This window comes from Camelus ferus, chromosome 2, assembly GCF_009834535.1.
Source record: "Camelus ferus isolate YT-003-E chromosome 2, BCGSAC_Cfer_1.0, whole genome shotgun sequence".
Taxonomy (NCBI): domain Eukaryota; kingdom Metazoa; phylum Chordata; class Mammalia; order Artiodactyla; family Camelidae; genus Camelus; species Camelus ferus.
Genome location: NC_045697.1, coordinates 27,865,654 through 27,882,346, shown reverse-complemented (window position 1 = coordinate 27,882,346; position 16,693 = coordinate 27,865,654). Strand labels below are relative to the sequence as shown.

At 42.0% G+C, this 16,693-nt stretch overlaps 1 protein-coding gene across 3 annotated transcripts in view; it reads right to left on the bottom strand.

Annotated features, from left to right (window-relative positions):
• The window catches only part of KLF3 (Kruppel like factor 3), a 35,240-nt gene that overhangs the window by 4,846 nt on the left and 13,701 nt on the right, over positions 1-16,693 (bottom strand). For 2 of the 3 annotated variants that reach the window (XM_032495843.1, XM_006185601.3), the window contains exons 2-5: positions 14,751-14,846; positions 7,112-7,598; positions 6,296-6,446; positions 1,218-1,378 (exon numbers count right to left, since the gene is read on the bottom strand). In XM_032495843.1, coding sequence (XP_032351734.1) covers positions 1,218-1,378; positions 6,296-6,446; positions 7,112-7,598; positions 14,751-14,807 — 856 coding nt within the window. In that variant the 5' untranslated portion in view covers positions 14,808-14,846. The remainder of the gene's footprint in view (positions 1-1,217; positions 1,379-6,295; positions 6,447-7,111; positions 7,599-14,750; positions 14,847-16,693) is intronic. The other variant, XM_032495861.1, reaches the window with a different exon arrangement.

The following is a 16,693-nucleotide window of genomic DNA, read 5'->3' as shown; positions in this document are numbered from 1 at the left end:
GCACAGAGTATAAAAGCTAAGGGTTATTCTTCCTACATCTCTGAATTGTTGTCCAAATAGCCGATGCCTTTCTAGTCTTAGGCTGGACTGTGGTAACAACTTCCACCTCTCAGGTCCCATTCATGCCCTGGGGACGCTTTCATGATTCTATTTGGCACTGCTGCCTGGCTGCTCCTCCAAACACCACCAGCAGCTCTCTGCTTTATAACCCATCAGGAAGCCAAAGAACAGCTGTACTTGGGCTGAACTCCCTCGGCGTCCTCTGCCCCCTCCCCAGGAGGCACTGGAAAGTCTTTACTTCTGCTCTGCCAGACACTTTCTTCCCCTTTTCTCCTCTAAATCCCAGACTCTTCTCTATGTAAGAATGACTCACAAGATGCCAGAAATTCTCCACTGAGTTAAGGAAAATGTACAGAAGCGGAAATTGCTGTTACACTAGAAATTCACATCCAAGAGTGTGAGGTTAGGTCAGATGAGTCCTACCACAAACATTAAGCACCAACACTGACTGCAATTAACCAGGTTGTTGAAAACATTTCTGCACGAATTCCTTAAGATGTTTTGCTACAAAATGTTCACGAGCTCACAGAACAATTTTATGTTTTCTTCACCCATTTAAAAATGTTTATAAGGTCTGGTGGCACAGCTCGCTCTACATTCAACACTGGGCAGGTTGAAAAATACCCTAAAACAAATATGGCAGGCAATCACATAAAAGTTCCCTTAGTCTTAGAAGAGGATAATTATCCCAATTTCTTCACTTTTCTTTCTTTCAGTGACTGTTTTCCATTTGAATTCCATTTCTATAAACTGTTCTGCATAAAGAACTGTTTGTTTTTTTAACCATTGCAAATTTGATAACGTACAACATTTATTAAATGACAGCCCACGGGTAAGGGCACTTCCTCCTCTGTTCCCAGCAGAGGTTCCATGCCCTGCTCTCTCCCTGACTCCAGTGACCACAGAACTGCAAGCAGGTGTGAGGGGCCTTGTGACAGGGATAACCCTGAGTCTAGTCTATTACAAAAACAAATCATGAGCAAAAACTTCACTTCTCACAACTGACAAGAGACATCTGCAGCCAACTACAGTAACTTTCAAGACGCCTGGAAAACTTTCATCATAACAATCTCTGAAAGCCAGAACGCTTGTCTTTAACAGTCCACTACAGTACTTCCAAAGAAAGATGAAGTGAGTCTGGTATATATTTCTAGTACCTGTATGTGTTCTTCTGTGTGCTTTCAAGTGAGAGCTTTTAGTGTACACTTTGTTGCATCCGTCATAATCACATCTGTGTATCCGCCGCTTCCTCTGGGTGTCTGGGGACTCCACAGGTAAAGGTCTCTTCCCGGGCTGCACGATGACTGAAGGGTGATTCCTAGGAAAGCCAATGTCAAATGCAAAATGTTGAGTGAAAGGCTCTTCCTTCCCTTCCGTCTACCAAAAGCATTAACAACACTGGGCAAAAAACAAACAAACAAACAAACCCAACAAAATAAATAAAAACAAATTAGATGATCAACCCAAGAAGCACTGCTATATTCATTCAACAAACATGGAGTGAGCACCTACCATGAGCCAGGCACTGTGCTTGGCACCGGGACACAAAGATGAATAAAAACAGGGTTCCTGCCCTGGAGGAGCTCACACTCTAGGGGGAGACAGACATGTAGATAAGTAAGGACAGTAAGAAGGGTTAGGTGCCACGCTCGAGGGAGGCGCAAAGTGCTAGGAGAGTCTCTTTCCCTCAATAAAAATTTGCCATCTTGTAGAACTTCGTGCTCCTAGGCGATGCTGAACTCTGTACTATGTTTTCTCACAGGTTGCCCTAGTTTCCATTTATTGTTCTTTAGGGGAAGATGTACAAGGTCAAATTCCTAAGTCTCAGGCAACCACACTGTAGGATGTAACTGTTTTAGCCTTTATATAATTGGCATTTCATTTGAGTCTTAAAGAGACTCAATTCACATTTGGTTTTCAAATGCTGGCTCTTCCAAGACGTAAAAAAAAGGTGGCACTGCTGTCATCACAAACCCAGACTTTTACTGTCACTAGTATCCCTGCTCCAAGAGGAACTTCAGGCAGTGCTGGCGGCCAGGCGAGGAGGCCCCTCACCCAGGACGCGGGTGGGCTCCAGGCGCAGGGCCCGCTCCCCCACCGGCTGCCTGGCGTCCTCCCACTCCCGGCTGCTCTCGCCCAGACTCCACTCCCACACCTGCACACCTTCCCATGATGGATTTGAAATTAAATCACATTAAGCATCGTTGCTATGAACTTTCTTTTTCAGGAAATTCTGGTGGAGAGAAAAGGCAGATGGGGAAGAGATGGGAAAAAATTTGTAGTTTTTTCAGGTTTCCTTGCTGGTTGACGTAAGTAATTTAAAAGCTCCAATTCACCCACTTGCTTTCCTAATGCCTAATTACGTGATATACCACAAGTTTATGTAGTTGGCCTCTAACTGTAACCGACTTCTTTTTCTTTTGAATCTAAAATCTAAAGCTCTTAAAATGTTCCAAATAACATATGAATGTTTTGAACAAGTACGTATGGGGGGAAAAAACTGGTGAAAAGAAAAAAAAGAACTTGATGAGGTAAACAAGCAATCTTGTGAGATAAAAAAGAAAAAAAAAAAAAAAGAGATAAAATTTAGCCATAAAAATCAAGAGAGTCCCTGAAATGAAACTTGTTTTTTATCTTGGTAAAAATGTTAAGAAGTACACATGCCGCATCAACAACTTTTTCAGGCACCCTAAGAAGTGACTAGGAAGCGAATAACAAGTGCATTTTATCTTAAGTAACCTTACTTCTCACTTATTATTAGCAAAGAAAACTCAGTTTTGAGTATCACTTTACCTTCCTACCCCATGCTTAGACAGATGATACAAAAGAATAAAAGAGCCAAGTTTAGACACATGGAAAAGTGAGCACGAACTAGTGACGGGGGTGGAGGGGCTGGGGAAGAAAAAGGACTTCAATTATAGAAAGGTACAAAGAGCAGAGAAAACACAAGTGAGAGGTTTATGTACAGAGTTTTTATAAAGTCGAATTATTAATCTAAGATCCTTCAACAAAAAGAACAGTTATCAGTTTATTTCTAACTTTCAACTTTAATGCCATCGATTGAAAATGTTTCATCTTCACTAAGAGAACTTGAGGAAATAGAATGCTGAGGGGAAAAAAATAAATGGCTAAAGGTATCTCATGTGCCCCTGGGACACAGAGAGAATCCCACATGACTTTAGAAGTCTCTCCCAGTTATTAGGTTTTATGGGTTGGGAATCTGTTTAATAGTTTCTGGGCAGTAGTTACAATTGCTTTTTCAGTTGCTCATTTTATGAAAATGTTACCCTCAAAAAAGGTACCCAACAAGGCTGTGTGCTCCAGCTTTAAATTCCAGCTCTGCCACTAGATAGCCCCTGTGACCCTTGGCAAGGGGGTCCTCTCTGTAAGATGAGGATGAGAATAAAATGACCTCAGGAGGCTTTGTGAGTAATACATGCAGAGCACTTACAAGAATGTTATCTGTTCCAGATGCAAATCTACTGAAAGGTAGCTGCTAATATTTCAAGGTTCAGAAACCCATTTGCATACTTTGCCCCTGCAGCTGTTTAATTTCATGAGGGTTTTTTTGGGGATGTCCCAACATCAGATCAGGAAATCTCTACTCCAGCCAACATCTCCCTCGAAAGCCAGCATCACTCAAGAGTGGTCAGCAGCCCATCTCTAAAGAGCCGGATGTTGGTACAGGCTGCGGCTGGACATCAGAATCCTGGAATCTCACTCGCCCTTTTTGGTCTCACTGCTCAGTTTTAAGGAGGTTGTTTGGGATCATTACAACCCAGAAGTTAGAACAGCTATTAAATATCAGAGACCTGGTCACTGTTTTGAGTTAAGCTCATCCCTCTTAAGTTTGCTACAATTCACACACACAACTCAATGGGAAAATCTGATCCTCCAGCTTCCTGTTCTAAATATATTTTCACACATGTAAATAGATGACAAAAGAAATCTGATATACATTTGAGTGCCTTTAAAAATAATTCTAAAGCTATAATTCTATGATTAACCAAATGAATTTCAAAGCTGTATGTTAAAGCCCGCCCTCTAAAGGGTTTCCTAAGGCAAATGTGACTGGGGTTGTCTCATCAAAGTGATACCAGAAGCCTGGTTTCCAGGGATTCTTTCCTGGCGAGCTGGCTTCCTATGTGGGCTGCTACTGGGCACACTCCAAGGCATTACTTAATCACATCTGTGAGAGAACTACTTGAAGAGTACATGTCCCAGTTGTGGCTAATCTCGTGAATTTTCTGAGAGGCAAGATGCATTCTTAGGTCAGCATTAGAATAAGCACATTACTCATTAATCATTAAAGGCCATTTAGCTTGAGATCATCAAAAGAACACTGCTTGAAATAAGACAGAAGAAAGACGCAGCATCCTCTTCACAGCAGCACTGAGAGCACAGTTGTTGCCTCCCTGCCGTGTTACACTGCTGTGCATACCCAGACCTTGGAATAACCCCTTTTCAGGCAGTGGGCCCCTCCCTCTGTGGGCAGTTGGCTTTATAGCATCTTTTCCATCACCTGTGCTGGGACAATTACAGGTGCAAGCCAAGTTGACAGTTACCTTGCCAGAGACACCCACCATCCTAAAAAAGAGGTAATTCAGCCCCCAAGATGTGTCCATTCTGGTCGGTCTTTCTGTTTTCCCTTTCACTCAAGTGCAGAGCAGATGCAGTTGGCTAGATGCGGGCTGAACATGGCGGGAAGAACACTCATCTGGGAGCAGATCAGGCCAGGTCCCCTCTGCTGTTAACCGTGAGGTTACAGGCGAGTTATTTCTGTCCTGGCTCATCAGTTCTCTATCTGCTCTGACTCCCACGTGCGTTTTGGGAGAGAGATGGCTCCTTTGAAAACACTTGGAAAAGCTTCCTTTTAGGGGGCAAAAGAGCACTATGCAACTGTGAAGGGCAGTGATGTCCAAGTCCATCAGACTCTCTCCCTGCTGACGTGCTTGGGTAAGAAGATTCATTCTCTTCATCTGTCAGGATGACAACCTCTCCTCCCCCAAATACTGACTATAATTCAGTGCAAATAACAACACACGAGGTATTATGAAGGCATCTACTTGGGTTGAATGTGCATACGACTAAAATATATATGAAGTTCCATAAAACAGCTATTCTAAAACCAGAGAATTCACATTCTGTTGCATAATTAACTGTATAAGGGAGAAGGGTGCAGAGAGTAAAAGAGAAAGGTGAGCAGAAAAGTTGGCGAAAAGGTGCTATGGGGAGCAATATGACGGAAGGGAGGCCGAGGAGACAATAATTGTACTTCCTTTGTGCTAAGAAGCCGGCCATTAAATCCAATGTCAAAAGCACCTTAACACCAGAAAAATAATCACAAATAATAATGCAAATAAAGAGGAAACAGAAGCAGCAAGACTAAATGACAGGCCAAGGTCATACAAACAGCGGAGAGCAGAGCTGGGATCCAAGATGTTGTGTCCAAGGGTCACCTTCGTACCCACTACAAACACAGCCTCCAGTGAAGTCCCTGGCAGAAGTCAAGGATATCTATAGTGGCAAATCCCATTCATGAAGTTACTTCGCCTGTGTGTGACACCATCACATTATAAACCGCTGTTCAGGTGCGTGGACGCCAACCAACACAGCGTCAGCTTCCTACTGGAGAGCAGTTCTAAAGCAGCTGAACATTCTAGGGCAGACACGACTGACGAGACCGAAGAGTTCTTTAATGCCGAGCTTCTCTGAGCAATATGGTCAACTTTCTGTGCCACAGGACTGGTTCTGGAGGATCTTTCTTGTGCGTGTGGTCAGCCTGAAAACGCTGATTAAAGCCCTTCCCCATCAGATAAACCCTATACTCTATGAGAAGTAACAGGAAGGATGATGTGGGACCCTTTTCAGGATCTAACCTTAAGTGGAGTATCCAGAACACCAACCTCAATCCACGTAGGGATAAGGATGGGAAACTATACACACATAGTCTGGAAGGACGGGAAAAAACAACATAACACTGATTTATGAGGTAAAGCGGCAATACCGTGGGTGACCAATTCACTGAAAACGTGATGTAGTTATCTCAATGCTGTGTGTGTCACAGAGCACACTGTTTTTGGAGAGATTCTCCCATCTGGCCCAGCGGCTGCCCCGCACGACAAGGTGGTCCCGGCAGTCCACACCACATCCCGCGCTGGAAGCCCGTGCTTCCATTCCAGGCTCCAAGATGCACACCACTACGCAAATGCCGGGCATACCTCAGGATACTTACTCTTGCAACAATGCTTGCGGGGGGGACACTGAGTTCATTAAGGGGGGTGACATTTCTTCAGGATAATAATCTGTCCTCTGTGGTTCGATCCCAGGTTCTATTTTAATTTTTTTCTGTAATATAGGCTTCTCATATGATTCAATTACAGGTACTAAAAAAATAAAAACAGAAAAGTCACTCTATGTACAGTTCACCAATTTCAGCCTTTAAAAGCTTACTGCACAGCTTCTACCTACTATGCCGTTGTGTGTGTATGTATGTGTCTTTGGCAAAATGACAGCAGAAATGAATCTGCGGGGGATTCTTTTTCTCCTGACCATAATTCTGCTAGCAAGCATTGTATGTAGGAAGCTGGACTTTTAAGACATCAACCCCCGGAGGATTTCTTCCTTATGATTTTTGGTTATCTCCTTTTAACCCCAGTCTTCTGCCTCTGACCAGTCAGTGAACAAGGTGGCTCTTAATAGTCATCACTATGGTTTAACAGTATTTCTTAAATGTCTTTTTGCACCAAGAACCATGCTGGCATTCAATAAAGCAAAATAAAGTCAAAATCTCTTATCCCAAAGTTGACAATTACACAGTGAAACTAACTGTTTCATAGTATTAAACAGACAGCCTGATTCTTGGGAGCTCTTCCAGTATCAACACTTAAAAAAAAAAAAAGGAAATGCCTTAGGCAGACTCTAAGTTGACTATTTCCTTAAGAGTTCAACAGCTCTTGGCATCCTTTGCTCCCTCACCCAGACTATCTGGTGAAGACCAGTAAGGACACACAAAGCAGGAGCAGCAGTGTGGGTGAGCAGTGGCGTTTACCTTGCATGCTACTACTGGAATTTTCCATCTCCTCCGACAAGGAGACCATGAGGGGCTGCTGGAGGTGGCTGGTGTACATGAAGGGGACGGGCTGCACCACGACGGGCTGTATGACGGGCAGGATGCCCGGGCTCCGAATCCCGTGCCGGGAGAGCGCCGCGGCCATCACGGGCGGCATGGACAGCGGCACGCTGAAGGGCTGCACGCCCGGCGGTGGTGGCGAGTACTTCTTGACGGGCGGGCTGGGCGAGGGCATGCTCAGCCCGGGCGAGGCTCTCCGGTGTGAGGACTGGAACTTCAGGGAGGACGGAGAGCTCCCAGCCGAGGGCGGTGAACTCCGCTTGTTGACAGTGAGGTCCACCGGCTCCATCTGCATCCCGTGCGACAGGCCTTCCGAGGTCTGGAAGAACTTGTCCGGCAATGGTGTGGAGTAGATGACGCCGTACTTGTTGGGCTTCATCGACTCCATGTAATTAGACGGGTATGACTATTGGCAAAGACAGACAGAAACGTGTCAACAGCCAAGTAAGCACATTTGCTTGAAACACAAATTGAGGTGAACATACACAGCAAGGCTCATTCAGGTATGTGGACTTTGGTAAGTGGTTTGGATTTAGATACACGCTTGACCCTAAAAAATGCTACGACAGCTGGTCTAGTCAAGGTAAGCACTAAGGCTGATGTGTTAACTGTGTCATGAAAAATCTCCAATTCAGTTCTAGGATGATGCCAGTGTTAAGGATGAGGATGACACCTAGAAAGATTCTAAAACAGGTTACGAGACAGAAGGCTTATGGGCCTTTACCACTGGGAGCTGGCATCACGGTTCACCAAGAACTAGCCAAGCCAACTAATCTCGCTGCCGTTCTGATGGGTTTCTTAATTGGCAGGAAGTACTCTCCCTGGCTCTAGTGTCTTCTACCTCAGCAGAAAGAAACCGGACACTTCCCACATGCTTGTGTGTACCACAGACAAACAGAGTTGCAAGGCAGTGCCTTTGGTTGGACTTTGGCCACTGACCAATCCATGCCCAGGGTGACCAAGAGTCCTGGTTTACCTGGGACTTTCCTGGCTTTAGCACTAAAAGTCCTACATCCTAGGAAATGGCCCAGACTCAGGCAAACTAGGATGGCCAGCTACCCTACACACCTGTATGTGGGAGGCCACCCACACTAGGGTGTTTACATCCTTGGCCCAACTTGTTCAACGGACTTATTCACAGTTTGAATGGAGCTACAGAGGATGACTTAATTTCCAAACCTGTGGATGACACAGAATTGTAAGAAAGAGCTAATATAATATGACTCAAATAAGGACATGTGATGCTGGAAGCGACTTGCACATAAGGCCCAGCCTTCTCTCCTTGACTCCTTGCTACCCCCTTGTCAAAAGAGGCTGGAGGATAACCTAACAAGATACTGGAGGAGAGACAAAATGGTTTGTTTCCACCCAAGTCTAAGATGTGTTCCACAACTGACCTAATTTATCTTCAAGTACCTTTCTCTCCTATAATATCAGGATAACCTCTCATCTACCAGCTTTAAATATAAATCAATCATAATGTTTGCACACTGTGTCCTTGGCCATGGAATTCACTAAAATTACTTCCATTCCTTAACTAAAACTAAAAAGAAAAGCCCTGTTGTAGAATGCTTTTTGAAAAATTAAATTCAACATAAGCCTTTTTTTTTTACCTGTAGGCATTTTAGAGAAACTGAAATTTTTAGTCATAATATGTCAAGTCTGTCTGCAGAAAATGACCTGTATTTGAATGTTTCACAATCAAAGTGATAAGCAACAAACATACCATGCCTCTCTCTTCCAGCTCTAAAACCCTGTATGGTTCGTGATTCTGAGGCAACATTAGCTCATGATGCACCCAAGAAAACCCACCAACAGGGCCTTATAATTAAACAGCTTGAATGTACTATTAATTTCTGAGCCTCCCAAGCTCCTCCAGTGGCCACTAACATAAGTTACAAATAACTGTGGGATAGCAGTGGTTTTGACTGGGGCTGCTACTGAGACCACACCTTTTCCTCTCCGGGAGAATCTCCATCTGGCTACGCATCAGAATCCCTGGTGCCACTTTTAAAACTCCAGATGCCCGGTTCCTTCTCTGGGCCAACTGAGCACCAGAGTACTGGACAGAGTACTGGAAAGTAAGGGACCAAGCAAACCTTTATCTGGTTCTGACATTAGTTTCTCATCATTAAGATTATGTGTTTTGTTCTTTTGTCCTTTCTTTCTTGATACAGTGTCATCGTAATCTATATAACCACCTGGAACAGTGGTTCCCGCAGTCTGGTGCACATCTCTCTGAGGGTACCCCAGATACTTAGAGACGGTACACAATGAACATACAGCACTTTAAAATACTTACATGTTTATTTAAATGCGTAAGAAAAAAACCTATGTTTTTTAACAGTAGTAACAAAGTTCCTTTTTAAAATAATTTTATGTTAAAAAAGCAATTCTAGAAAAAATTGAAAAGAATAGATATACACATGTATATGTGTAACTGAATCACTTTGCTGTATACTTGAAACTAATACAACACTGTAAATTAACACACTTTAATTTTTTAAAAAAAGGCAAGAAAAATGACTTCCTAAATATTAGAAGTACAGGTGCATGAGGATATGGCAAAACTTGTCAAAGATGGTACTGGATGCCCACCTTCTAAGAGTTTGTGGGGTTAAGACTAAAATTGGACTCAATGAGATGCCTATGTGATGAACTTAACACACACTGTGGTCCTAGGGGGTCCCTTCTCCTCCTTCCTTACATAACAGGTACACTGTCATGGCTTTGATGCTCCCTATCAGGGTGTCTCAAACTTTACTGAGCACACAAATTCACCTGGGGATCTTGTTAAAATGCAGGTTCTGAATTACTGGGGAGTGAGCCAAGGTGCCATAGACCACCTTTGGAACAGCATAGCCCTAAATGACAGAGGTATACAATACAAATATTAATTTTTAGTATAAAAATTTGGTAAACTGTCTAAACACAATTTAAAGGGTGGGAAAAGATTTTTCACTGTTTAAATAATACTGCTTAAAAACAAGGACATGAGGTTATAAAATCAGGAAACACAAACTACATAAATTATGGTTTTTAAAAATAGCTTTGAGTGATGTATCAGAGATCAAATGAGGAAAAGACTATTTCTACCTTTCTTTAGAAGGAGATACACACTGGTACAACGTAAGGTCAGAGGCCCAAAACAGACAGTAATATTAAAATTAAATAATATTAGAATAGGCAAAATCAAAAGAGGCACCAGGCTTACTAACAAAAAATTATAAATTATGTACAATGAGGGTTTAAGGAAGTAATTAATTACAGGAGGAAAAAGAAGATTACTCCTGGCTCTAAAGTTTAACCAGCTTGATATAATTTTCTAAAAGGCAAAAGTTCTGGTAGGAGAAACAAAAACTCCAGGAAATGGGAGGCAGCGTTCATTGTTTCTCCTCACTGAAATGTAGCTTCTCCCTTATTTTCAGCCCTAATCTTCAAAGACCTCCCTATGACCTAGATTTTAATGCCAAGTTATTGGCAGCTACATAGGAAGCAAAAATGGGGACATACTTCTACTGCTGTCATTGCTGGATTTTCCTATCTGTGGGGTGAGTTTAAGGAAAGCAGGGATTTAGAACCTGGGAGATTTGCAAATTTAATAACAGTCTCAGGTTTCTCAAGCCATAAAGAACCAGCCACCCACAGAGTTAAGTTTTGTAAACATTATGCCCAGCTCTGCAGAGAGCCTGCCCTCCATCAACGCTCCCTGTCCCCTTGACTGGACATGCGGCTTTTGTAAGGCTCTAGGCAGGGCTAAAAGCAGAGGTCCAAACAACTGAGTACACTATTAACTATTTCCCGTCCGACTGCCTCACCTAAGGGTAAAGAAATGTGGTTCTTCAAACTGGCAAATTTCAGAGCAATGTTTACCAGAACCTCCTATGAGACGTGTTTACTGCAACTGTTTGGGTGGAGCGCATGAGCTACTGCAATCGGCTTGCAACAATCTGGTTCTCCAGTGTAAGGACTGACACGGGGCTTGCTGGGGTGTATGCCTTGGGTGGGTATGCCCTGGTAATAGCTGCTTCCTCTCTGCTCCAGATCATTCCTGTCTTCTAACAAAGCAATGCAAAGTGTGGCTGCACCAGCCTGAAATCAGAAACAGAGGCAAGTCTTCTTGCAGAAAGAGTGGCTCTGGCCACAGACGGGCATCCACGGCCCCCCACGCACACCGTTTACCCGAGGAGCCCTGTTTGCTGGAACAGAGCAGCCTGGAGGCGAGACTCAAGCAAGGGTCTCCCCGCCTCACGACCCCCACTAGGGGTGATAATGGGTTTGCTTTTCCAAAACATCTGTTTTTCTCCAAGGCTATCACCTTATATGAAAGTGAGAATTAAGAGTTTCTTATTTTATTGGGAACAGTTTTGGTGAGTTTTCCATTACAAGCTGGTTCCAGTGGATGGAATGACTGCACGATACATGGAAGAGTCTCTGTTTCACTATTCATTAATACGAAAAAAATGTGGACATCCGTGACAGGGCCATGGCAAGTCAAAGGAATCTTCAAACCAAGGGTGGGGTTCCAAGTGCAGGAAGGCGTGGTGCATTTATAAACAAACTCTCTGGAAACAGTAAATGTCATGCCCTTCTCTGCAAACAAAAGTAGAAAGCTCTCTTTCTGCCGGGCTCAGAAAAGTTATGAAAAGTTTGTTAGAACAGGGCAGAAGAACTACTGATTTTTAGTACTTTTCAATCGATAAGATCACAATTTTCACTAAAGAAAAGTAAAAAATACACTTTCTTCAAAAGTAATCTTTCTGTAGGACTAGAATAAGGAAGAGTAATTTAAAAAAGTTTTTCTTTCTCACTTCCTGAATTAAATTCTTTTAATCTTTCAACCTTCTTTGGAAGTGTATTGGTAGAAAGAACTCCTTTACATACATATTTTATATACACCTGCCATTTCATATTTTACAAATTATAATCTCCAATTCTACAAATGAGAAAAAATTGGAGGTTCAGGGAGCTACTGGTGGCTTTGCTGGCGTGGCACTGACAGTAGGAAGCAGAGATCCTCAGCACAGAGGGGAGGGTGTGCTCTGCTCCCAGTTCTTGCAAATTTTAACAGGACAACCCAGAGTCTTACCATTTGCCTCAGGGCACATGGTTTACTACAGGACAGTGTGAAGGCTTACATTTCGTTAGAAAGAAAGACATTTCCTCTCTTTCTCTAAACTATAGCAAAACACCAAACAGGCAGATTGCCTCTGCTCTTCTCTCACCTTATACGAAAAAGGAGAATAAATGAGTCACTATAAAATATTTTTATTCACGTGGAATTAAAACAAAAATCTTCAAATGTCCTACACTGCCTTCACGTTTAGGACAGTGACCTGAATAAATAAAGACTTCAACCTTCAGGCTAAAGGTGGAATTAAAAAGAAAGGAATAAAGGAACAATAAATCAGGTTTTCATACACTCCACCTATGAAGGCAGGAAAGATGAAATTTGAAGATTTAAGAGTGGAAACAAAAGCTTTTCATGTAATTTTGTTATGAAAAATAATCCCAATGCCCTACTACTCCCCCAAATGTTTCAGTTCACTGAGATTTTGCTGAATTAAGAAGAAACTTCATTGTAAGGACTGAAACTATCTTTTGGTGAAATGATCTAATTAAATTCTATAAGCATCAGTTGAAGTTGAAAACTGGAGCATGAAGGAGAAAAAGAACATTAAATTGCAAAAATACTTCTACATATTTTAACTTCATGTATTAATATAAGTTAGAGCGTTACAAGTATAACTATTACTTCAAATTCATTTTATGTCCATTTTTTTTCAGCAAAGTGCATTTCCTTGCCTTAATTGTATCCTGCCAACTTCATTTTAGCTTTAAATTAGGCTCCGGTGCCACATTCTCATGCTTGATTAAAAGCATTGGAAGTATAATGAATAGTAAAATGCATCACTGATGGTTCTGCATCATTTATAAAATTAATCATATTCTTCAGTACTAAAAAACTTCATATTTCAAGGATATAATTAATGGGGAAATTTTATACCTTAATTTTCCTCCAATGTGATTATGTAATAGTTGGGGGAAAGGAGTTGATGACTATGATGACAACATGAGTAACATTAGAAGTCAATTTAGTTTTCTGATTAATAATTCTTATTGTTGTTATTATCATATTCAGACACACGGTTATCCAGTTATTGTGTGAGAATGTAAATGTTATTTCCTTAAAGGTACTCTGACTTAAATTTTCACTGCACACAGTGGTAAACACTTCACTGGCTTAGTAATCTCTATGGCAACTCAGTTCCAAGGGCCTTGGAGTGACCCCGGAGTCTTGTATAAACAGTTTTGGCAGGAACCTCCACAGCCAATGCAGAAGGATGATCTAATTTTTGCAAGCGTGTCATTACCAACCTTCAGATATACAACTCAGGCCAAGTTTTTCCCCCTGTGAGTATTTTCCAAGCCCGCAAAAGAAAAGAGCAAGGCAGAGTTGGGAGCGTGGCTTTGTTATTTCATATTTACTAACCCAGATCCCCTCAAGTCTCAACCACTCCCTGCTTTGAAGTCGGACACCTTTCTGTGGTCCCCCGTGTCCCACCGGCACAGCAGTGATGCATCTACATAAACACCTGGACTAACCACTGGTTCCCTGGTGGCCCAGAAGCAGGTAGAGGGGCCTGGCTCCCGGGAGGGGCTAGCTTAGCACTAAGGTGTTGAAAACGACAGTGAACCTAATTCCCTCCCAGCCAGAACTCTTCCAAGTGAAGCAGGGATTCATTCCACCCTCACACCAAGTTCGTTCTTTTGCTAGCTTCCTCCCAGGTCCCTCTCATACCCTCACAGCTCCATATGGCTGCAGTGATTTTAAGCAAATCATTTTATTCTTAATATATTTTTACATGCAAAAGAACTGAAGAGTTTTTCCCTTCAGGTTTTATCTTTTTGATCAGCCCCGTGAAGGACATCCTGAACACTACATGAGACAAAATGGAATATTTTTTTTCTCCAGTATGAAAAAAAAAAATGACATTCACAAACATGTTTAAAAAACTCTTCTATATAGTCTGGGCGGTGATCTGCAGTAAAAACACCTCTAAGTAAACATGTTCATGATGCAGACTTCTTGTAAGTACATTTGGAAACTGCTTCCTTATCATGATAAACACTGCATACAGGTTTTTTTTTTTAATGTCCCTAGACGCATATTAATTTTTAAAAATCAACCTGGCCAACCTTTTTCTTTTCTTCTTTCTTCTTTTTTTGCCAAAACCAATAATCCTGAGAGCTCAAATTAAAAAACTGGTAACTGAGAGGTTTTTGTAAATTGACTTCTATTATGACTAGATTCGCCTGTGGTTCAAGTTCTACGCTGATCATCTCTGGGGCGTGGGGAGGGCGCTTAAGGAAACACGAATCCCATTACATGGGGTACAGTCACTAGGAGGGTGTTTACCCCACTTACTACCAGAGGCTTTCAGAAAAGTTTGCCCACCAAATGCCTGTCAAGTAACTTTAAGGAATAATGCCACCACAGTAAGGTAATTGACACTTGGAATGAATAAGGAGAGACATTCAGTTTTGGAAAACTTACCACCGAGACAGGGTCCATGGCCTCTTGCTTGACAGGGACGGGGTCAAACATGAGCATTCTCTTAGTTATGCTTTCTAGGGTGCTCTGGTGATTGGCCTAGGAAACAAAACAAGGTGTCCGCCTAAATCCCAAGGGTACTTTCAATATAAACCAGTAAAAATAAAATATAATATTCCTCACCCCCCCACCCCAACTCCTTCCTCTCCTCTGCCCCCGGAATGGCTGGAATTTGCTTCCTGTACCTATGAAAGATGCCATTTTATGTAATGAAAGCCAGACCCCATGGTCATAACCAGGTGAGCACCAACTAGCGTTTCTAACTCAAATACACAAACCATGACATTCTGGAACAATGGGGACAGCCTCTTCTGAGCAGTGAAGCTTGCTTACAATTACCATGCATCTCAACAGAAGTTCACACCATATATGAATGTTAAACACCTTTCCTTGTCTCCTTATGTTCATAACAGAAAAATCAGAAAGAAACAAGACAGGCAAAAAGACAACCTAGAACCGACCACCATGAATATCCTTTTTTAAAAAAAAAAATCCCTCCAAACTCTTTTTCATATGGATTATAGTATGTATACTGTATAGTAACCATAACATCACTTGGCAATTTAGTGGGAAAACGTTTCTTTCTCATTAAGTTTGGTTGTATACCATCAAATTCAAGGTGCCACTGTGTGAACAAATTAGACTTAAAAAAATTCCTTTCATTGGGCATTTAGGTTGCTTCTAAATTTTCACCACTGCAGACAGCAATGAGCATCTTTATACTTACACCTTCCCACACATTCTTAATTAATTTTTAGGGTAAATTTTATGAAAGGGTGAATGAGAAGCCATGTACATTTTTCCAGAGCATCTGCTGTATCATCCAAAGATACTCTGTTATTTCCATCAATAAAATAGAACCTGCTTCCCAACATTTCTACCAGCAATGTGCATTACCATTTAAAAAATTAAAAATTTTGCCAATTTGTTAGCATCAAAATTGATACTATTCCTATATTGACTTAATTACTGAAGCCGAATCTTTTTTTGAAAATACCATTTACATTTCTTCTTTTGAGAAACGCCCACCCCCCTCACCAATTTCTTACTAGCACTTTTTACACAGGAAGACTATTAGCTTGTATTCACTCTAATTTCTCCTTAGGAAATAAGCCAATCTTTAACCTAAAGTAAATACAATGTCCATCTTGATCCTGTTTGGTCTCTCTCTTCTTTCATTATGTGTGAGCCCTCTTCTGTGTTTTGTACTAGTCCACTTCTAGTGCTAAAATACATTAACTGCTTCCTCACAAGGAAAATAACCAGTCTGCTCGCCATTTCACAGGTTATAGAATCACTGCCCATGCACCACCCAGATCTTCAGCAACCTGCTCCAGGCACTTTCTATCTGTTTGATTGAAGTGCTCAGCACTTTGGTTAAAGGTGAAGTCTACAGATCACTTTGGTTTGGGTGGAAAAGTGAACAAGATCTAGATTGGGTTCTACCTGAAAAAGCTGCAGACGCCCCTGGTTCTAGATCACTTCCTGCGTCTCAGTATTTAAACTCCGCATCGCCCCTGCCATGACAACAATCCTGTAGTTAGTGGTGTCCCTGCTCTATGCGTTCAACTAAGACATCTTCACACACAATTACAGAAGTAATACTGTGTCGTTCTTGTGCATCGCTGCTTTGCTGAAGGCTATCTTGGGTCTCATGACAACACGTGAATGTCATCATGAACTCAACATAAGGCCATGACTTCAAAATTATACTTGCCACATCACAGGACGTATTATAATCTGCGGACACAATCTGATGACAGGCTGCTCAAATCAATGGTGCTGCCACCCTCTTCTGTATAGCAGCAAGAACAAACCCCACAGCCAGTGAAAAATGGATGATTTCATAATGAAGGATGAAAACCCCTTTTGTGTCTTGAGATCTA